General features: G+C 43.8%; 1 protein-coding gene across 1 annotated transcript; it reads right to left on the bottom strand.

The window, feature by feature from the left end:
* Positions 1 to 1,975: 1,975 nt before the first annotated feature.
* Positions 1,976 to 22,751, bottom strand: FOSL2 (FOS like 2, AP-1 transcription factor subunit). Its single transcript, XM_077813633.1, has 4 exons — positions 22,617 to 22,751; positions 13,931 to 14,185; positions 9,830 to 9,937; positions 1,976 to 8,503 (listed from the first exon to the last, which is right to left on the bottom strand). The coding sequence occupies exons 1-4, from the start codon at positions 22,713 to 22,715 to the stop codon at positions 7,994 to 7,996; spliced, it is 972 nt and encodes a 323-aa protein (XP_077669759.1). The 5' UTR covers positions 22,716 to 22,751; the 3' UTR covers positions 1,976 to 7,993.
* Positions 22,752 to 22,999: the final 248 nt, after the last annotated feature.

The following is a 22,999-nucleotide window of genomic DNA, read 5'->3' as shown; positions in this document are numbered from 1 at the left end:
TCCAAGCACCAAAGCATTGCTCAAGGTAAAGTCCCATGGGTGTCAAACCTCAGCCGACAGTGCAAGATAACTGTGGCTTAGAGTTAAGAAAAGAGACCTCTGGGTTCCTAAGAACTGGCTGCACTATTGTACACTGGCTGTTGGGAAAGGAGGTGCTTTCTTGCATGCTAGCAATGACTGTGATATGGCCCTAGTTCAAAGAGGCGAACCTGCTCTCTCTTATGATAGGAGACCAGACAAAATGAAAGTGGTGGCTTCCCCTAATTGTTGCGCCCAGTGGGGAGGCCAGTAAGTCAAAGTGATCCTACTAGACAAGAGTTAATAGGTCAGAACTTTCTGTTAGTCTGTCCCTGTAAAATGACCAAGGCAACAGCTGCTTCTGGCATTCCTGACTTCCAGGATAACATGTGCTTTGTGGTAACACAAAGTCCCATGGTTCCGTAGTAAGCTCCATGAACCTATATAACAGAGGAAAAATCTTCTCCCACATGAAGTGAAGGGTTTAAAAAAAGAACTACAGAAACCAAGATTCCTATGTAAATGTGGTTGGACTTAGCCTACCACAGAAAGGAAGGTTACTGGAAGACTTTGCTCTGCTGTGTAATTTCATCCTTTAGAACCAAATTATAGTAACTGCGGACATTCCACTAGCTGTGGGCTAATGATGGGAAAAGGCCACTCTAGCCAGTGCATGCTGGGAGAAAGTAGAGTGAGAGGCATAGGTTTGTAACCAGCTTTTACAGAACAGCAAGCCTAACTCTTCTGGTATAGCACCGTGTTACCAAACAGGGGATCACGGTGTGCTCTGTTTCTAAGGAGAATAGGAATAATATGGCCTTCTGATGGCTGATTTTTTTGTTTTGTTTGGTAAGGTGAATTTAATGCTGGTGAAAAGTACCAGTCTGATACCTTGGAGACCTCTGTGCACCTTGAGAACAGAGACGGAGCAGCTGAAGCAAGGCAATCGCATGTACGTGCTCAGAGTCCTTCACCAATCACACTATCTCTGCCCAAGAGGGGCGAACACTAAGATAGTTCAGTCTCCATGGCCTGTTTGCTCCTCAACTTCTGTGTTTGCTTCGTGTCAGTTGTAATTGTGATGTAGATCACTGGCCATTGAGTTCACTCATACAGGCATATTCTCAGGGCCTGGTGGCTCACGGTTACACAAAGTGCCCTGAGCATTCCCCTAAACTTCAGAAGGCTTGTCATACCATGTTATTAATGTAAGCCATTCCGGCACATCAGCATATCCCTCCCTAACACTCATTTCCACAGTGTGGCAAGGAACACAGCTTCCTTCATGGAAGAAGGGGTGGTGCCTGTCTTTCAAAGGAGATGCAAAACCAAAGTACTAACTGCACATACTCATAAAACATCCAGTGATGCTGTAGGAATAGAGTTGCTTTGTAGGAGTTGGGGCCAAAGCCAACATGGCTAATTATGTATTAGCTAACAAAAATTGCTCCTGTATTTTCAACTGGATACAGGATCCTTTAGTTCCTGTCCTAAACTGTAGCATAGTGTTGCTGTGTGCGGGTAAACAGATGCCACCTTCCACCCCAGAGGCAGCTGCTTTTCATAGATGGGTGAAGTTATCCCTGTATAACTCCCCAGGTAAATGCAGGCTGCTTCCACAGACTAGCTAGGTACCCAGGAACAGACTTTAGCCCCCAGGTTGTAACAGTGGAAGCTCTGAGTCCTTCTGTCTGAAAGATGGGAAAGCAAGTCATCACATCTTGCATTTTCTAGTTACATCCCCTTCTTTCTGAAGGCAAGAGAAAGGGATTAATGCAATATTTGCTTTTTAGCCCACGTGGTTCATTCCGTTAGTGTCTGCCCCATTTACCATTGTCTGTAACATGCTAAACAGCTGTCTGGATTACATCCCCTTTGTTGAAAGAAGCCCTCAAATGCTTTACAGACAGGCATCAGTAGCCATTTGTTTGGATTGAAGGAACATGCACGCTTTTAATTGTTCACGGCAAAGACAGCCTTTTAATTACTTCAATTAACAGAAAGAAGAACGCCAGTTAGCTCTCGTTATACAAAAGGTGTCCACAACGTCATTAAAACAGGATTTACAAGTGTCATAACTCCCAGCAGCATAGTCAACAACACAGGCAATCATTACAACTGAGCACCGAGGGAGAGGAGGAATAAACCATGAAGGAATGGAAGGAAAAGAAAAGAGGATGAAAAGAAGAGGGTGGGGGGAAAAAAAAGAAACTTCATTCTTCTTTTCCAATCTAAATTGATTTTATTCTACAAAATGCTACTCAGTTAAAATTGTAAAAGCAAAACTGTTTTAATATGTTCTTTCTTTCATAGCAGCAAGCTTTCTCTAACAAGCTTTTTGTTTTAGTGCAAATACTGTAGGCCTGTATTACAGTAAAATAACAAGAACAGAAAAGAGACAACACCAGAGAGATTGCTTCAGAGCCAAGATTTTCCATGATCGCAAGAACTATACAAAGATCAAAATGAGCAAAGGGTCCCCATTTAGCAGTCACCTTTAAGAACCTTCTTGATAGGAATTATTTCACCCCAGACAAAAAGAAAAAAAAATCATTATCTAAATTTTTGAGGGCGGCGGGGGGGGGAGATGATGGTGCCCCAAACATACACAGATCTCCATAGATTTATATGAATCTTTGGGGCCTGATTCCAATTTCTCTCACACCAGTTTTACATGAGCATAACTCCACTTATTCCCTTTTCAGAGGAGTTACTCCTGATTTATACACATGCAAATGGAATCAGAATCAGGCTGTTTTCTTCAAGGATCTTAAAGTAGACTTCAGTTGACACTAGTAACTTATCGCTCTACTAAAGATGCACTATCCCTTACTGATGTTACTTTGAACTACACAGTATATCTAAATATATACACATTTTATCCTCTCATTGAGCTAAAACAATCAGATACCTATTTTCTACACATTTTTAATATCAAGTAACCACAAACAAGAAAGTGGAGTAACCCTTTAATCATACAGTGTGGGAGGAGAACAATTTAAGTAGAACAGGACAGGATTTTATTATTATTTTGTACTCAGATTTGTCCCCAGCCCCAGCTATTGTTCACAAAGGAGTGATAATGCATCTTTAGAAACAAATATCTCTTTATACATTTTATACAGACAAGAAAAAAATAAATTCAGGAATCTTTTTTTTTCCTTTTTAAGTAAAGAAAAAAGCATTATTAACCAGCAAAACCAGACAATTGAAGTATTTTAATGCTCTCATTATTATATCCAGGTCTGGAACAGAAAAAGAGATGTAAACATGATAAATAAATAAGAAATAAAATGTAAATTGTTCCCTCCTTTCTTAAAATGTTTGATCTGGCCTTTCTGATGAGAATGATCTTGTAATGGTCGTGGAAATTATTATTTTAAGACATTTCAGAATTCTGCTTTAGAGTTGGAAAAAACCAAACCAAAACAGGAACATGAGTTGGGAGGATGTTAAATTAATGGTGGGCAGATCTGTTGGAGCAGACACAAAATGTGTGCCTGCCAATAAATAATGAGATACTAGGCTTTTTTAGGATGAAGGCCAGGTAGATCATACATACAGAAAGCAGCAAAATTAAGGGTTCAAATGAACTTAATAGATCATTTAAATAATATTAAAACAAACAAACAAAAAAACCTATTGACCCCCAGCAGGTTGGTCCCTGGCCTACCACTCCTCAGTTTTCAGACTAGTCAGCCCCCTCACCAAAGAGGAAGGAATAGATAGGGGCCATGCCAGAACTGGGAGGGGTGGTAAATGGGGGTGAAATCAGCATGAGAAAAGCACATGGAGGTTGAAAGAATGTTTCCTTTGATTTAGCTGCTGTTGCTCCTCCAGTTCAGGAGTGATTTACCCTAAACGTGTGCTCAGGTGCTTTACTGAGCTGGGGCCAAACACTAGAGGACTGATCCAAAGCCTGCTGAAGTCAAGGGAAGGATGTCCAGGGATTTACATAGTCTTTGGATCAGAGCTGAGTTGCAGTATGTCCCCAACCACAAACAGAACATTTGAAGACATTGCACATTTAGGAATCACCACGACATAGGTGCGATGGAGATTCCTGGTTGCAAAATGGTGCAGCATGTCACTATCTGAAAGAGGGCAGGTGAAACGGACACTGGTAAAAGATGAATCCAGAGCCAGCTCACAGCAGCAGAGAGGTCATGCTGTGTCTGATTTGCAAGAGAGTAAGCAAAGCTAAGGCTACCTACCATTCCACTCAAATGGAATGCACAAGCCCTGTGGCCTAACAGAGGTTCTTAATCTGGGATTCCCTGAAGGGTTTCGGCGGCAAAGCAAGCAGGTGGAAAAGGCTGCAGAGCGTCTGGGTTTTCCCCTCTTGCTTTTTGTTTGTTTGTTTGAATTTATAAGATACACAGCTATAAAAACTGTCTGTCAAAACTGACAAGTTGTCCAAGGTATTTTCAGTTATTAGAAAAGGGTTCCTCTACTTCTGATGGTCACAAACACACTGCCTAAGGGGTCACCACTCAGCAGGGATGCCGCTGCCTCAGGCTCAGCTCTGAAGTGCCCACTGAAAGATCAAAACAAAGGGAACAGTGAGGGCAAGAGGAAGGTGAGCACCAGCGAGGAGGTTGGAGGTACGTCTACACTACCTGCCGGATCGGCGGGTAGTGATCGATCTATCAGGGATCGATTTATCGTGTCTAGTGTAGACATGATAAATCAATCCCCAATCGCTCTGCCGTCGACTCTTGTACTCCACCGCGGCGAGAGGTGGAAGCAGAGTTGATGGGGGAGCGGCAGCAGTAGACCCCTGCTGTGAGAATGCAAGGTAAGTCGACCTAAGATGCGTCGACTTCAGCTACGCTATTCTCGTAGCTGAAGTTGCGTATCTTAGGTCGATTCCCCCCTTCTCCCCCAGTGTAGACCAGGCCTTGGGCTCCTTTGGGTAACATCTCAATGAATTAGGCTTAAAGAGGAGCCTGGTTCTCCCTTGGATCTATGCCCATGTCACAGAGATGAGGAGTTGGGTTCCATGGCTTGGAGGAGAGACAGAGACAGGTCAGAAGGGACCATCATGATCATCTAGTCTGACCTCCTCATTTCAGGCCACAGAATCTCACCTGTAATAGACCCCTAGCCTCTGGCTGAGTTACTGAAGTCTCAAATCACGGTTTAAAGACTTCAAGTTACAGAGAATTCACCATTTAAACTTGTTTAAACCTGCAAGTGACCTGTGCCCCACGCTGCAGAGGAAGGCCCAATAAGTTTAGGCTCAAACTTGCCCAATTAAGCAGAAGAGGATCTGATATCTGGAGGGGGGAAAATACTTGAGCCATCCAGATAGACCAGATGTGAAAAAATAATTTCTCATTTCTGGGACTAACTCTTGTTGGCTGGCAAAAGAGGGTTTTATAGGTAGCGGAAAGGACACTTGAAAATTTCTTTCAGAAACATTCTATTTTGCTACCCCAATTACCCACAAAAGCTGGCCACGTCTTCCACTCTTGGACAGATTTCTCACCACCCTTCCACAGTAATGAAAAGGACTGTCTGATCCCAAATCAAATAGATAGCTGATAGAATGGTGAGCTTCACCTGAAGTTACATTAGAAGAAGGGACAAGTTATTTTTCAAGACACCACAAATTCAGTTTGGTACTAAGGAGACTTTAGAAGAGCCTTTTGTTCGCACGCTACCAGTTTCGTAATCCTCAGAAATCTGGGTAAACAGGTACCTACTCAGTTCTTAATGGGTATGCTAATCATGAATTAATTCTAGGGAGGTTCCTGCAGAACAGTGGATCAGGTCAACTGGCCCAGGGAGAAATTACATGCTTTTAGGAGTCACTGCTTGTTAATATTATCTTCTGCCCTGCATGAGTGGAAATGAAAGACAGGAGACATTTTACTGAGTGACCCTAGATTTGTGATTTAGATCAGCCAAAATGAGCATCTGGTAAACTGAGGGGGAAAAAGGACAGAAGCCACAGTTTATCTTGAAGTGACACTTTTTAGCTAAAAAAAATATTAAAAACAATCTTCGCTGGGCAACTTATTGAAAAATGTTTAAAATCATTTACCTTTATTTCTATTAATCAGTTAAGTTTTGCACTTCAACTAAGGACAATTAAACTAACTGGTTAGTTTCACGTTTGGGTCTCTGGCACGAGCATAAAGTAGGGAATGTTCCAACAATTAAGAAAGAACAGGATCAATGAATTTCAGTTTCGTGAACAATTCACTAAAACATTTCTGTTCCTGGCAAGTTTTGTCTGTGTGGGTTTGGTTTGGTTTGAAAGAAAACCTACATTCAGACAGTATCCCTTTAAACCCGATACAAGCAACTAAGCAACAGTGAGGGTTTGTTAGAATCCATGATTGCTACGTAAAAGCCCAATCCTCTGAGGTGCTGAGTACCGTTAAATCCCAATAGAGGCCGTAGGATCCGAGGGTGCTCATCATCTCACAGGATTGGGCCCTAAAATAGAACACTGCCCCAAAGATTTCTCCATAGTCTAGCCTAATTCAGAACATACCCAGATTTCGGTTGATAAACCAAAGAAGATTATACCCCACACAATTAGATATGCTGACACAGCAGCTTCAACGGACTTAAACGAATGGAGATTCTCTTTGAAAGCACTGAAAGGAGCTCTCAGCTACTACAACAGGAGCCTGATCCAACCCCCATGCACTCGATCTTGGAAAAACCTACAATGCACCTGAGCAAGGTTTCTAACTGCCATTGACCTGCAGTAGGAGTTGGACTTGGCTCCAGAGGAGTTGAGGTTAAACATATCATTTTCAGTAGTGAACATTAATTTTAAATGGCCATGCCCATTGTGTGCATTCTGCACTGTCAGCTGAGACCCTGTGTAGGAGAAGACAGAGGACCCACTGTTAGGGGCAGAGGCTCTGCTTGTCTTGAACACCAAAATTAAAAATCCCCCAATCCAGCAAGTATCAAAATACAACAGGGGCCAGGAATCAAGGCACAGTGACACAGACAAGGAAAGACAGCAGAGATGCAAACTGCATTGAGTGGAATCAGCATCTGAGTCAGGCACACTGAGAGGAGGAGCAGGATGCATTGCACCCAAGATGGCAGGTAGCCAGGGTGAAGGAAACAAAGGATCCACCAGCAGATTTGAGAAACACTAATTACAGGAGAAATGCTGCCAAAGACACCAGCTAGTGGAAACAGACTCTGGTATCCTATCAGCTACCGGGGCATCACTCTGGGTCCCATTACTAGGCATTTTGCTAACCTGGCCTTTGCAGCATGGGGAGAGGGGGACAAAATATCCATCTCACATCCTCCAACTCCTCCAAACAAATCTTCCCCTCAGTTCATGGCACCCTTGCCACTGAGCTCATGGGCTATTGACTTACAAGTGCTACCCCTGTGACCAAGCATTTGTGACTCCTCCCAATGCTCCCCACCTTGACAACAGCAAGAATTTCCCACAGCTCCTCCCGCCATCATCATCATCATCAGCAAACAAAGATCATAACAAGCCTTTAGAGTGGATATCGACTAGATGAAATGTCATGGTATCAGTGAGAGAGAGAGAGGGAGAGATCAACCAACCAGAATGAACTAAGCACAGAATGTAACTAATCAGATCAGTTCACAAAGGAAAGGGGTGACTAGTGATTTTCTGCAGCTCGCCTCCAGTCCTGGCCAAGCGTGTTTCCCAAGTCCATTAAAACACACAAAGAGGTTTACATAGGCAGCTTCTCCAGAGGGGAGATTCCCCTCTCCAGATGTACTGGGCGTGTCATTTCCACCATCACCATTTCTGCTTCCATGGAGTTTACATTTCTTCTTGTTCTTCCTGCTCAAGGAGGCTCCTGGAGCCACATTTCCCCTTTTCTTGCTCTTGCTGCCCTTGTGCTTGAACGCCCTTGTGCCAGTCTTTAATCCTGTGGAGGAGGTTCCCCCCACCCCCACAGTCCTGGGTGGGAATGTAACACACTGGCAAATGAGGGACACGGGGTGGGGGTTACAAGGCCAACAGGGTTGGAGAGTTCAAGGAATCTGAGGACTGGTCACCACTGCTGCTACTTCTCCGGTGAGCTTTGGAGCATGACTCCGAAGGGGAGAGAGGAGACTCCTGATCCAGCACGCTGGGGTACGTAAAGACCAGGTTGGAGGTGCCAGGAGTGATGGCAGGTGTCGAGGTCACCACAATGGGAGTGTTGAGTGGCTCCTCCCCATAAAACCCCCCTGCAATGCTGATGGGCTTAATGACAGACCTCTGAGCTTTGTCGAGGCCCAAAGAGGAGGATGGGATCTCTTCTTCCACCGGCTCCTGCTTCACCACTACTGCTCCACTCACTCCAGTCCGGACCGTCTGGAGGCTGTGAGATGGTGGGGTGCGACGCTCCTCGGGGCTGATTTTGCACACAGGGCCATGAGCCACCAGCATGAACTCCAGCTTATCCTTCTCTTTCTGGAGTTCAGCAATCTCTTTCTGCAGCACTGATTTCTCTTCCTCCAGCTCCTCCGTTTCCTGCAGACCGAGGAGAAATTAATAAATATGACAGCCTACGCTAGGGGAGAGAGCGGTGGACAAAGTCAGAGCCTTATCAGAATGTGCTAAGCACAGAGAGAAGCTGAGCAGATATGCTGCATAGCCCTCTCAGAGACCATCTACGAGCAGTAAGAAACATGGCAACTCTTTGGGATCTACCACTTAGGCAGTACCAAACACACTCCTTCAGAGCCAGTCAAACAAAAAATGTCCCCCTGGGACCTCAGAGACTGCTGGGGTGCTCCACTGCAGAAAGGACCAGCAATGAATGGGTATTAGGGGAAATCACAAACAATGACGCATGGCGTCCAGGGTGCAGCAGTACAAGTTATGAACGACATTGCATGTTAAGGAAAACTTACAGCCACTTCACCTGGCACGTTTCAAACACTCAAAACTGCCTTGGGCATTCAGCCTAATCTAAAGGGGTTCCACTGGACTGAGTTTCCATTCCTGGGTCCATGCTCATCCCCAGCCAGCTGTCCCCTTTAGGTGCTATCCCAGCTAGGCACCAATAACCCTGTGAAGTGAAGAGACCCTCGTGGAAATTCCAGCTGGCTCCTAATCACTGCAGTAGGCAACTAGATTCTGGGGCAGAACAAGTGATGTATTGGTCCTCATATGAAAACCAAAGTATCTTAGGCACTTGTATGGCCCCCATTATTATTGTATCTGAACACCTCACCATCTTTAATGTTTTTATTCTCATAACACCCCTCTGAGGCAGGGTAGAGCTGTTATCCCATTTTACAACACTGGACCATCCTACCTTTCCAGGGGACCTGTAGAAAGATCTATCTGAGTATACAGGGAGTTGCATTAGGGGAAATGTGATTGGTTTAACCTATTCAATTACTTCAGCATGAATTAACACAAACAAATCATATTATGTAAAGGGAAAATCTATACTGACAATCAAGCACTGAAAAGAGGTGGGGTTTGGAGGGTGTGACAGTGAAACAACTATATATGCTTATAACTTGGGCAAACAACAAGAGAGTTGTGCGGGGAGGGGCACATGGGTGCAAGTGTAATACTCCCCACATAGGTTGTCAGTAGGCTTTGAACCCAGGATATTGAGCATCAGAGCACATAACTACCACATGAGCTAAAGAAACGACTTCACTAGCTGATAGCAGTAGGAAGCAGTGATTTTTGAGCCTGACTTGAACCAGCCACTGAAAGGGCATGTGCTACATACTTTGTAGTATATTTGTGTCACCCACCAGCAGGAGGAGAGGCATGGTTTAGAGTGATCTGAGGGGTATAGAACCAGAAGCGGAGAGATGCGTGCAGAGTACATACCGCCTGGAGTTTCTCTGTTAGCTCTCGACGCCTGTTACGGCACTTAGCAGCTGCCAGCTTGTTCCTCTCTCTTCGGATCCTTCGCTTCTCCTCTTCCTCAGGTGACAGCTGTAGGCACATACCAAAAAAGCTCAAAACCAAACCACAAGATCTGAGCAAATCCTTCCTTGCGTTTTGTGAACAATAGTTCACCACAGAGCAAAAAGGGCCTGATTCTGCAAGGTGCTGCGCACTCTCAACTCCCATGGAGGTTGCTGGAAGACAAAGATGCTCAGCATCTCTCCTAGGATTGGCTCCATAATGAAGAGGGTCGAAGTAGAGAGGGGCGCGACAGGACTGTGCAAGAGGACAGTGAATCTGCAGCCAAGGCCAAGCAGACAATGGGTGGCACATAAAGCAAAACCAGAGCAAAATGTTGTAAGCGCCTCTTGCTTGAAACAAAATATCTGCTTCTTCCACACAAGCACGGTCATTAACCTGAAGGTCAGGGACCAGATCCTCAGTGGGTGCAAATCAAAGTAGCATTATTGAAGTCGATGGAGCTAAGCTAATCTACACCAGCTGAGGATCTGGCCCCAGATTTCCAAGCACTAGCCAAGATAACACACTGTACTTCCTGTATCTGCAGGCAACCATCCAGCAACATAAAAAGACCCACAGGGCAGATTATGTTCTCTCAGAAGCCCATGGAGTGACACTGTTGTAAATCCAGAGTACTCAAGGGCAGCAGATGACCAGCAGTGTCCAGTCACGTCAGGCTCAAAAGTCTAGGTTTTGGAACAACGTTTGCAAAATCTCACAGTAACAGAAATGCTTCCATCGCTATAGATACCAGGCCAGCTCCTCAGCTGATGTAAACCAGCACACTGAATGAACCCCATGTGGCTACCTAGACTTACAACAACTGATGATCCGGCCCACCGTTTTTAAATTCCAATGCAAACTAGATTTTTGTTTGGATTTTATCACTCCCATGCAGGGTTCACAACTAGAACATGAGAAGCAAAGAGTGACATTGGGCCAGATCCTCAGCTGGTGTGCATCGACACAGCTCCACTGACTTCAGACATGCTCTGCAATTTTAAACCAGTAAGGATTAGTCCAACTGATTAGAAACAAAACTGAAACAGACTAATGTGGTGTTAAGGTCCAAGATGATCTAATGCAAAAAAATAAACTGCCAACAAATAATGAAAGCATTTTGTTCAATTAAAAAAAAAAAAGCTTTCAGTTTTAATACCTTAGGGCTGTGAACAAGCTAGTCATCACTTTCATTATCTGTTCTTGTTTATGGTTTTTTACTCTGCCTAACTTCATTCTGGAGTTTTATTTATTTATATATTTTGTTGCAATCATTCCCGTTTCAGTACATTCATTTTAATCTGCGTATTTGCCCCCTGCCCCCGATCCCATTGTGCTTTTGCTCTTTTATTAACTTTATACATTTCTGTGATTTTTATTTTGATTGCACATACATGAATTTTTATTGTGTATAAAATGGGCATGTATGTGTGTGCATACAATATATACAGTTTATATGGCCCCTGCTCAGCAGAGCCCTAAAGCACATGCTTAAATTGTTAGCTGACCTGGGGCCTATGGATGGGATTCTCAAAAGCACCAATGGGATTTAGCAGCACAAGTCCCACTAAAACAGGTTTCAGACCAAAATTTTCTTGCCAGTAACTTCAATTCTGTTTAATGATCTGACTCAGGTTGCCACTTTAACAAGTCCCATGAACAACCACGACTGGTGACAACTCAGGCCCTAATCTGGCGCAGAATATTTGCATATGTGTAACATTAACTGGGGGCCTAAAAAGAGGAACAGTCCTTGGTGTTTTTAAAGGAGTCCAGTTCTTCATTGTTCGTACCCCTTTCGTATTAATTCTGCGTGAATAGGCTAGTAGATGGGTTTGCCAGCAGAAACAGTCACCAAAACAGCCTATTTTCAGCAAATATTATAGAATAGTCTCAGAAAATGAATTCTGAATTTGATTCATGAGCCCCCACATCAGAAATCTGATCCTAGGAGTCCCATTCAGCTCATCAGATACTGAACACAGCATACGTCTAATCAGCACAGCTTGAATCGGAAGGACCCACAATGAATCGCTCACAAACAAGCCACAGGCCAGGAATTACTGGCCGGCATTCTTCAGGAAATAAAGTCAAACAACAATCAAATTGGAGGACATTGGGATCTCTTCACGGCCAATTTGTGAACACAGAGGCAACGTTTGCCATACAAATTATTTGTTGCTAATTATTCCTCTGGTTCCAGTGCCAGCTTTACTCCACTTTAGACAACAGAGCATAGGACCCAGTGAAAGCGAGGGGAATCCACCCTTGTGCAGGGGGCCAGCACAAAACCTATGCACCGCTTTACTCTGAACAGAGGATCGGGCTCTTCTTGAGCAAACACACACTTATAAAAATAGGGCTTAAAAATGGAACTGTGTTAGCCCTCTGCACCAAGGGGATTTTCATTCACTATGAGCAATGTTAACCCCTTGTCTGCCTTTGAGATCTCAAAAAAACAGACAGGCTACAATAGTCAGACTGAAAATCAAAATGGATGATGTGGAAGTAAAAGCAAGGCTTAGTGTTTTATTAAAAACAGACCTTGTGCAATACCCATCTAATCTGCTGGCCAGGTGCAGTGTCCCATTGCATTTCTCTGCAAAGGCCTGCACAACTGTGGTTTCAGAGTCACACAGGGTGATCCAGATTATTTCTAGTTTCTTTAGAAGTGAATTTTGCACTAATGGAAGGCACCGGTTTGACCGCCCTGGCGGCTGGAGTCCACTATTAACCCACATAACAGGTACAGTGTGGACAGTGGAAGTCCAAGCTTGCCCACAACAGCCATATTAATGTCCCTCTGAGCAGCAAAGCCCTGGGCAAAATGAGCTCAGTTTACAAGATCATTCAGTCCTTGCTCAGACTGCCACCAAGGGATTGGATATTGTTGGGTTTGCGAAGGGGACACCTACCCACTAGTAAATAGACTTAGATCTCCAGCCACCCACTATGCAGGCGGCTCTTTTTAATAAGCATATATTTGTGCAGTAAAAGCCTCCCACATCCCAGTTCTGGTTAGTTTCATGCTCATGCCAGCACACAACACTGGAATCAGAGTGGGACCAGCTAGCCGGGGAGCGCACTGGAAAGGGAAGGAATTGGCCCAGAGGAGAAGGGATGGCGTGGCACTCCAGCAGGGTCAGCCCTCCCTCCTCCAATCCCCGGGTATTTTCTTAAGCAGATTGTGTAAAACTCAGCGGTTCCGAGATTTTCTTCTGTTTGAGGCCCCAGCCAAATAAACTCAAACTGAAACCCAGTCTAGACTACAGAGTTTCACCTGGTTTTGATGTGAAGCCACAGATCGGCCCAGACTTGAGGAAGCCTTTGAGGGAGCTTGGCTGAATTACAACTTGTAATGATCTCACAGCAATAAAATTGCCTCCTTTCGTGTGATATTCTGAGGGACCTGAAAGGCCTTTATAAAGTAAGGGCCAGCCCTGGATGGCAGGGTGGAAAGGAGTGTGATCAGAGTGTGCTGTGCTCTGGAGCTGATTGAATAGTCCTTAAGGGTCACTGTAACCACAGGGCTGCTCTAACTGGTACTCCTAGGACGGAGGAAGTGGAAACGTGACTGAAAGCCACCTATCTCCCCATCTCACACACACACACACACAAACAGAGGATGCTAAGCAGCGTTCAGGCATACTGAACTCATTGAAAAATGCAACGAGGGGGGAATTTTAGGGAGACAAAATAATTAACCAAATAGAATTAAGTCGGCCATAGAGGGATTAAAACCCTCTTACTCTTGCAAAAGGTGCCATGGGATCCTTGTAAAGCCCCAAGTTGTCAGGGCCTTGGTTTTTAGGCATCACCCAAAAGAAAGCCCTTCCAGCAACACAATACCAAGCTGGGATGGGTATCAGTCAGTTTCAGACCAACAGCACTACCAACTGAATCACCAGCCCTATTACTTGCAGCACCTAAGGTTGTGTTGCAGCTATACCCAAACACCAGCTATACCCAAAACTGCTTAGCTTGCAAGTTAGGATGAGGCATTCTATCCACTATGGTTACCTGCTCATCTCTTCTCCTCCTGCCCACTGTGGTCCCAATAGTTTTAATGACACCAGGTCTCTGAAGGGCTGTATGTCCACCAACTGAAGACAAGTTGGGCAGAGGATGGCTGTAGGGATGTGAGCGAGAGTAGGGACTCGACATGGAGGTGATCACTGTGGGCTGGACCATCCACTGCAGGTCTTGGCTGGTTGTTATGGCATTAATGGTAGGGATAAAAGCACTGCCTGATCCTGGCATATCTATCCGGAATTTCTAGAAGGAGACAAAAAAAAGGGAGAGAGAGATCAGTACATGCACAATATTGATGTCTAAGCAGAAACAAGTGGAGAAGGAGATTCACTGGGAGAATCTAAGCAGGTACCAGAATTAGGACATAAACACCTGAAGCAGATGGACTCAGTGACCCATCGATATACAGATGGCATGGAAAGGTACGCCCTTCCACAAGCAGACAGCCTGGTGTGGCAACCAGCAGAACAGGCTTCAGCATCTGGCACTTGCCCCATACATGCCATTTAGTTTCCATGCAGAATAGTCTGTGTTTGCACTTGTTCCTGAGGAGTGGATGGGACGGAGAGCACCTGCACAGACAGCACACACCCTGTGCACCTTCTGGTACTTGAACAAAAACTAAAAGCCTCACAGTGGGAGCCTATCATGTTGAAGGATCTATGTTGTTCTGATGTGTGAAGTGAAGGGCCTTTTCGCTTGTCACAATGATTATTTGTACCTCTTGATGCCATTCCGCTCTGGTGCAGTTTGGTTTTACTTCACTCCTGAATGAGACTCACTGCCAAGCAACCTCTTCTTCCCCGCCCCCAATCCCAAAGCAACTCCTTCCCTCTCCCCTCCAGTCCCACTCCTGCCAAAGAAACTCCTCTCTTTCCCATAATACACTTGCCCTCCCTGCAAACAGTGCAAAGCATGTTATATAGAACATTCACCCCACACAGCAAGTCATGGCCAAGTCTAAAAGGGGAATTGAGGAGTTTCTAGAAAAATACTTCCCCATCAATCCAGAAAAAAGGAAGAGAAATTTCAGCCATAAACACCAGCACGTAGTTCACTGGAACCTTTTTATGGAGGATCTGTTCTGCCCCTATAACACGGGAGCTTTGGCCAAAGGATATGGCTCTATGAATGAAAGGTTTGTATAGAGAATTGCAGTGATAACAGAGAGAGACAACACAACAATTCAGGGCTTCATTATGTGGAACCATGCTCACCACAAACAGGTTCTAGGGTATAATGTGAAATGCCCAGCTCTGGGACAGTTATGTGCATGTTTACATATTTTAAATGCAGCCTATAAAATGTGTTTCAGGATTCAGACTGGACAAGTTCCTTGCAGCTCTTGGCATTGTCTAGACAAAACAAGGCAGCAGTAAAACCAAGACAGTAGGTAATGATCTCCTCCATAAAACTTGTACACCTGGTTTCAGTCAGACTTAAGTAAATCCACCTGGATAATATGCTGGCACTAAACAACTAGGAAAACAATGATGTGTCCAGGAGGGGGAAGCATGAGAGAAAGAATGCTTTTGTCTAGAAAGAGATCCTTTCAGGAGACACTCAAAGGTTAGATTAGGTTTTAAAGACATGTCTTGCACCATCAACATTCTGAATTTTGCATACAGAAGTGACAACAGACTTTTAGGACCAGAGGTGAAAACTATCAGCCAACAACAGTTTGTGGCCCTTGAAATGATCCTGTGCAAATGCACATCCTTAGGTCAATTAAATGACATCACAGGAGCCAGAAAACTGGAGGAATGGGAAATCACCACCACCATGACCCCGATTCAAGAGAGTACTTAAGCATTAAGGATGATCTTGAAGTTAAGCATGTGCTTAAGTGTTTTCCTAAATCAAGGTCTATAAAAATAATTTTCCAGATTTTTACAGGACCAGAACTTTAGCCATTGGACTCTGTGTGTAACATTGGCCCAAATTCCTGATGACTTCAATGCAACCAGAACTGAGCCCAAAAGAACTACCTGAAACACAGAAAAATTCCAATTTAAAGCATCAGACAGCCCCAAACTAAGGAGGAAAGTTAGGAGAAGAAATGAGTGAATCGGTTAAGGGAGGGAATGTAAGAATGAACCTGCCCCCTGATATCAAACCTTCAGCAAAAGCCCCACCAGAACCGTAGGTCCTTCTATATTGCCTCTTCATGGCTCCTATAAAGGAGTTTGCTGAAAATAGCTTTACATGCCACTCCTCTCTCTCCCTGTTCTCCAACAAGGTAAGCTATGCTTGTAGTACAGGACAGGATGTCTTCATGTCTCCACATTATATAGTGTAACTAGTGCTGGGATGAGATAGAGGAAAAATTACATTAAGGTCATAAAGAGGGAGCATGAGCTACTGTAGCGGTTAAAGAACAGCTGTGAGAGTCAGGAGATCTGGGTTCCACTTCAAACTCTGCTACTGATTTCCTGTGTGATCTTTGCCTTTCCCTGCTACAGTTCCCCCTCTCTTTAAAGAGGGGAATAATTATTCTTACCGTCTTCACCTGTGTGTTGTGAGGCCAAATTAACCATTGCAAAATGTGTTGACAGCCCTGTATGGAAAGTACTATAGATATGAAAAATTATCATTCAGGAGAGTTTATTGCAAACCTAAGGGTAATGACCCTTGCAGTGACATACATCCTGACCTTCAACTCCTCATAACCAGGAAGGAGTTCACATCTGACAGGTCATAAAAATTATAATAATCACCAAATTATCTGGATGAAGGGTCAGATACTAACTTCTCCCAATCCATTAAGAGATGAAGATCAGGCCCTATGTCAACGGAAAGGTCACTGCCCTTAGCTTTGCAATCACGTCTTCCATTTGATCTAGGACCCTGCTATCACATTGAATGAGTTCTTCTCAACACACCTATTCCTGGCAGTGGTAACAGTGGCAAAGGCAACCAGCTCAGGGGGCCAGTAACAAGATAAAGGCATCTATACAAGGTTAAGGCGGAGTTCTGTCTTGTAGATGGAGCTTTAACTGCATCCCTGGATTGTGCTAAAACCTTGGACATTCCATCTGTAAACCTAGGATATTAGCCTTTGTGCCCAGACAAAATTGTCTATGACAGGCTTAGAGGCAGAAGGAAACACCTCTAGTTTCCGCCGGGACTCGTGTCCTCCTTTGCTCTAGCTTCCTTCCTAATCCCTTAAAATGGCTTCAGAAAATTTCTGCTGAGACAGGCAACTCTGAAAGGTGTCAGTAAAAATCCTCCGTTATTATTCTCCTTTCGCCATCTAACTAATTACAGGATGTGTCACTTATCACAAGACTGTCTTAAAAGACGCTCCACTATGACTCATGTTAGGTCTCTAAACCGAATGCACAATTACCTACTATATGTAACCGTGGTCATTTCCACATTCTGCTTGGTGCTCAAGGGGCCATGATCCCCATGGTGGCAACTCTCTCCTGCCCATCTCGATCAACTCACCTGCTTTACAATTCAGACACTGCACTGCCATTCACTTTCCCTTACAAAAATGCTAGTAGGCCCCAAGCCCTTTGCCACTGGAATGCCACAGTGGTTACCTATGAGGCTCCCAATATGCTTCCAGGTCTAATCCACTGTGATACCATAGTTTTCAGTGGCAGGTTCTGACCTGCTCCACCTCCTTTTGAAGTTCATTGGGTGCCAATTTGTTCCCCTCACCTAGCAGGCCTGCATAATCTTGCCCTCACCTGTATCTCAGCTCATTCCCCGTAGTCCTTTTACTGTTCTTCCCACCTCTATTTCTCCTTTCCCCACAATCAGCTTTGTACCTTCCATCATGCTGGCCCTTATTCCTGGAACACTCTCCCGACCCTCATCCACCAAGTCCCTCCTCCCTTAGCCCCCCCTTCCTTCAAATCCCACTTTATAGCCTCCTGCATTCATCTCCTCAGCAGTAATCCCCACACCCACCCTCTCCTGATTGGTTGTTTTATGTTTTATTTAGATTGCAAGTCCTTTGGTGTCTATGTTTCTGAAGTGCCATGGAGATTCATGGCACTATATACAATGTTTAGCAATAGTAAAATGGTAATGCTGCACACTTTAGATCTCCACACCCCGCTCTGGAACGTACAACCACTGCAACACTGCAGAGCCATCGCCCTAGCACAGCCCCAAGCAATGTGCAGATCAAGATACCATCACATTCCCTGGTAAAAGACAAACGCGCCTCTAGCTTTCCCATTGCTTCCAAAAGGGCTGAGGTCTGTTCCCATTATAATCTAAAACATGGGACTGGGTAAAGGCCTCCCATGCTTCATCTCCCAGGGACATTCCAAAGATAATGAATTAAATCTTGCCACAAAATGCAAAGGGATGGGCTAGAGCAGTGGGTCACAAAGACCCGTATATATACCAGCAACGGTGTGATATTTCAGGCTGATGGGACTGCACTTTCCCTTCCTCATCTTCATGGGGAGCTTCCGTGCTGCTCCAAGTGAGTCACTGCTGCCCATGAACCCAAGAAAGGTTGATCCCCTCCAACCCAAATGATCCTATAACAAATAAATGGCTCAATATTGCAAGCTTTTCTCATGCAAGTAGTTTCCTTGCAGGTCAGACACTGCAGTGGGATAATACGTAGGAGGAAATCTTCCAGTCTGAAAGAGCAAATATATTATTCTCATTAAATTCTACGTTCACCACAAGGCAAGTTTGTTATTAGGTATCGAATATTTTACATAACATTAAAAAACATCACAGCGCTGCACTGTAAGGATAGAACAGTTAAAAGGCATCAAAGTTTTGGCTCAGAAAGACGATTTCCACTGAAACGTGACTGATGCAGCCTTCCTTGCTTCTGAAGAAGAAAGATTCAAAAGAAAACTTTGCAAGTTGTGTATTTTATGTGGTAATAAAACTGCTGATTTCCATAGTACAGAATCAGTGGAACCGACCAATTCCTAAAACAGAGGTGAGGCTTCTGTTTGATCCTAATCTACAAAATCTGCAAGGATCAAGGGGAAAGAAGACACACAAGCTTCTTGAGCCGTGCCCCAGATTTTTAAAGAAAACACTTATGTACTTATTAAGCCAATTTCCTGATCTAAGACCTAATAAGATAGTAACCTTAGAAACTATATTCTGGCATCCATATCAAACACACACACACTCTCTCTCTCTCTCTCTCCGTTTGAAAGAAAAACAACAAGGGGAAAAAAATAAAACCAGCTCATTTTATTTAGACTTCATTAACTCACACATTCTACACAGCCAATCAATGTGTCACAGCCTCTGCAAAATTCACTTGATCTACTGTGTGTATTGAATTTGAAAGATACAAAACAAAAACAAACCAAGAGCGCCAAGCTATCCAAGCATGTTCAATTTCTCAACCCCCTTCTCTCCTCCCTCCTCCTCACATTTACTGAAAATGAGTAAATCATCTGATTCCAAACTACAATCCCTGGAAGCATTCCTACTGGGATTATCCTACAGAGGGCACCAACGAGGTATATTTGGAGCGAGCTGGGAAACTTTTGAGTCATTTCTGGTAAAAGTTCTTTGATGTGAGGAATGTCACAGGCTGGTACTGTTGGCAAAGTTTAATATAGGGCGATTTTTAAAAAATGATCCTATGACTTCTTGATGCGTCTCCCACGCTTCCAGTTAATTTACACAAATTATGCAAGAAATAATAATAACTGGGGGGAGGAGGGGAGATGAAGCAACCCTGGTGGGGGGAAAAAAGGGAGAGAGAAAGAAGAGAGTGAGAGAGAAGGCCAGCTGATGTAAACAAGTTATGAAATAACATAGGTTTGTGTAACTGGCCCGATTGCGTAATGCTTTCCACAGAAGCCATGGATTTAGTTTATGCAGGCACATAAGCCTTTCTGAAGTGTTTTCCTAGGAAAACTAAAAGGGAAAAGGCCCCTTTATAAAAAACAAACAAACAAAAAAAAACGACCAGCCTTCAGGTTCATGTAGTCACGCAACTTCAACAGGAAATATCTTCCATTCTTCTAGTTCCAATATTATGGGAGACCAGAAGCTTACAACAAGAAAAGTTATCTCAAAAATGTAACTAGATCCCATGAGCTCTGTAAGAGCTTGCATCCTGAGGGTCAAGAGAACAGGAAAACTGAACAGTAAATACCAACAAGCCGCAATCAGCAAGCTGAGGAATGTCTGAATACCAGAAGAGAGCAAAAATATCACTCCCTAGGTACGTAGAAAGCCTGGCCGATACAAAAACACATTCCATCCTCACAGACAGACACTATTAAAAAAGGGGGAGTGGGCGCGCTCTACTGAAATTCTTTAAACACCTTCCAAATCAAATAAAGTCTACTTAAAAAGATTCCATATATTTTAACTCCCTTGCAATAAAGGACCTTGAGACTGAGTATCACAGGACCTATTAGGGTAATAGCATATAGATGTCAAGGAAGTAATGCTGTTTTGGTTCAGCTCACAAAACAGCTTGTCTACTTGGGAGAAGATGGTGGGAGAGTGAAGAGCTTTTAACTAAAACAAGACAGGAGAGAGCTTCATAGATTTTTTTTTATTATTATTATTATTATTATTTTTTAGTAAGTTACCTTGAGGATTCCTTGGCATGAAAAGCAACTGTAAACTATTATTGCTGAAAGGTACCAAATAAAGTAAGATTTCCATACTATTATTAATTGTAAAATCTATGTGCATATTACACCAGGCTGTGAATTAGCCAACACTTGTTTTCTGCTTAGCCAATGATTATCCTCTCCCTATGGGTGGATGGATTTTTTTTTAAAACCATTCTTTCTTCCTTTCAGTGCTTTTTACACTAAAAAACGGGAAAACTACTTCAGTGAGGTAGGTGAAAAGCCCCAAATAGAACTGTGACCCAAAGACCATGTAATGTTCTTTACAAATTTTTATTTACAAATAATAGTAGTAATAATAATAATAATAATAATAATGAGTCTTAGCCTCTGGATTGTATTTACCTACCTATAGGAATTGGAGCTAAATACCAGGTTTGTGTTCAGTGATACAATCTGAGTTATCTGAGCAGAAAACAGAAAGTCCTCTTTTCCAGGAAAGTTTGTGAAGCAGAGGAGCATTCCCACCTTTGTCTTAAAACTATTGGTCTACTTAGAAATTCATCTTTTATCTACAGGCTTTGGGAGCAATCTGAAAGCAGACTGATGAGATTAAGGTGTGATACTCTTGTGTAAAGATCACAGACCCACCTCTGCACTTTTTATTCGGGCAAGCTGCCTAGGGATGTCAGGATCAGACCCTATTTCCTGGTGTCCTGTCTCCCATAGAGATTCTGAAATGTCATTGATAATAGGTGGCATTTTGAAATAAACCGTAGTAACTAGCACCATTTCACTTGGGTTAAATGTTTAGTAGAATTCCTACAGAGCTGGCAGTATTTCAGGTTACACTGCATTCCCTTCACTTTCCAAGGATAAATAAAAGTCAGGGATTCTGACTTCCAAGTGTTCAGTGCCTGTTTGATGACATCTGCCATGTCTGTAGGTATGCTCAGCTAGCACATGGGATAAGTATAGAAAAGAACACTATGTTAGTGGAAAGCAGAGTAAGAGCTGATATTTTTAGCACTGTGAAACATTTCCTATAAGAAGTAATGCAAATTCATTGCATACACTCAAAGATGCACATAAGGTGCAGAGCAGCAGTCAGACAGTATACGCACAACATACTGCATGTATTTATATATAAACACATACACACTTCCATACACAGAGACAAATTGGGTGAAAGTCATTTTAATACGCTCTCTTTTTTTTGTAATTACTCCCACTAGGAAATCCACCAGGAATCCACACACACAGCCTCCAATCCCCAAACTGGCATAAAACGAAAGTATATGCGTTACAGTCTCCCTCTCTCTCTCTCACACACACACGTTGCTTCTTTCAGCCCAAATTAACTCCAGCAGAGGACAGCAGAACCCACGATGAGTGACTGACCCACTAATGTCGCGGCGGCGGCAGCACCAGGGTGTGTGTTTTCAGCACAGACCCCGCTGCCCCCCTGACAGCAACTGGATCCTGGAGACGGTAACTTCAAGAGGAAATATAAAGCAACACTTAAACACTCACACACTGAACACTTAGCTGCACTGGCGATTAAACGTTGCCTTTCTCTCCTGACCTGGCGTCCTGTAAATCCGTAGATTAGATTCCTCATGATTTACGCTCACACAAAACCGCCCAAACTCTTGCAAAGACAAAAGTTGCTTTCCCCCCTCCTTTTAAGGCGTGGACTCGAAATGGATTTGGAGCGCCAAAGGATAGGCAGCACCTATTATTTCCCTAATCTCCAACTAGGCAGAGGTTTGATAAAGGCGCTCAGAAAGTGGACTGGGTGTGGCAAGTGAATTTTACTATTTGGTTAAGCAGATTTCTTTTGAAGCATCTTAGAGGAAAATGGCCCACAAAAGCACAATATAACAAGGATATTACAGACACAGAGATGTTATACACAGCCACACTACATTATTTAATCCTGTCTGAAGCGGAGACCTGGTCTCAAAGTAAAGCTCTTGGTGTACAAAGTGGAAGACAGAATTGTGTTACCTACTGTCCTTGGGTCCCACAGCAGAGGGTGCTCAGATGATCAAAAATAAAGATGCACTGAAGGGGGGGGGGGGAGAGAAGCTTTGATCATGTCAGTTGCATGGCAAGGTGCCTGTGACCGCCCCTACCTGTTGTGCTGTGCCGCTGGAGTAAGTCTCTGGGTGGCCTGGAGAGCCGCTGCTGCCCCTGGAGGAGGTATCAAAGTTCCCGGGATAGTCGTGGTACATGATCCGAGGTAGAAGCCGGAGAGGAACACAATGTATTTTCCTTCACACACACACACGCTCTATTTCTCCGCCTCTCTCGCCTGATTTTTATTTTCAGCCTTCCAACTGCACTCCGTAAAGATCTGGGGGTTGTTTGTTTGTTTAAATAAAGAGTTAAAAATAAAGCCCTTTCCTCAACTTTTTCCGCCACTCAAGACTGGGGGAAAATAATATTTCCCACCTCACAAAATAGAGCCACTCTCTCTAATCCCAGAGGTCTTTGGTGCACTCAGGAAAAAAAAATG

Source organism: Eretmochelys imbricata, chromosome 3 (assembly GCF_965152235.1).
Source record: "Eretmochelys imbricata isolate rEreImb1 chromosome 3, rEreImb1.hap1, whole genome shotgun sequence".
Classification (NCBI taxonomy): Eukaryota; Metazoa; Chordata; order Testudines; family Cheloniidae; genus Eretmochelys; species Eretmochelys imbricata.
Note: the sequence above shows the minus strand (reverse complement) of the source record. Positions and strands in the feature narration are given on the sequence as shown.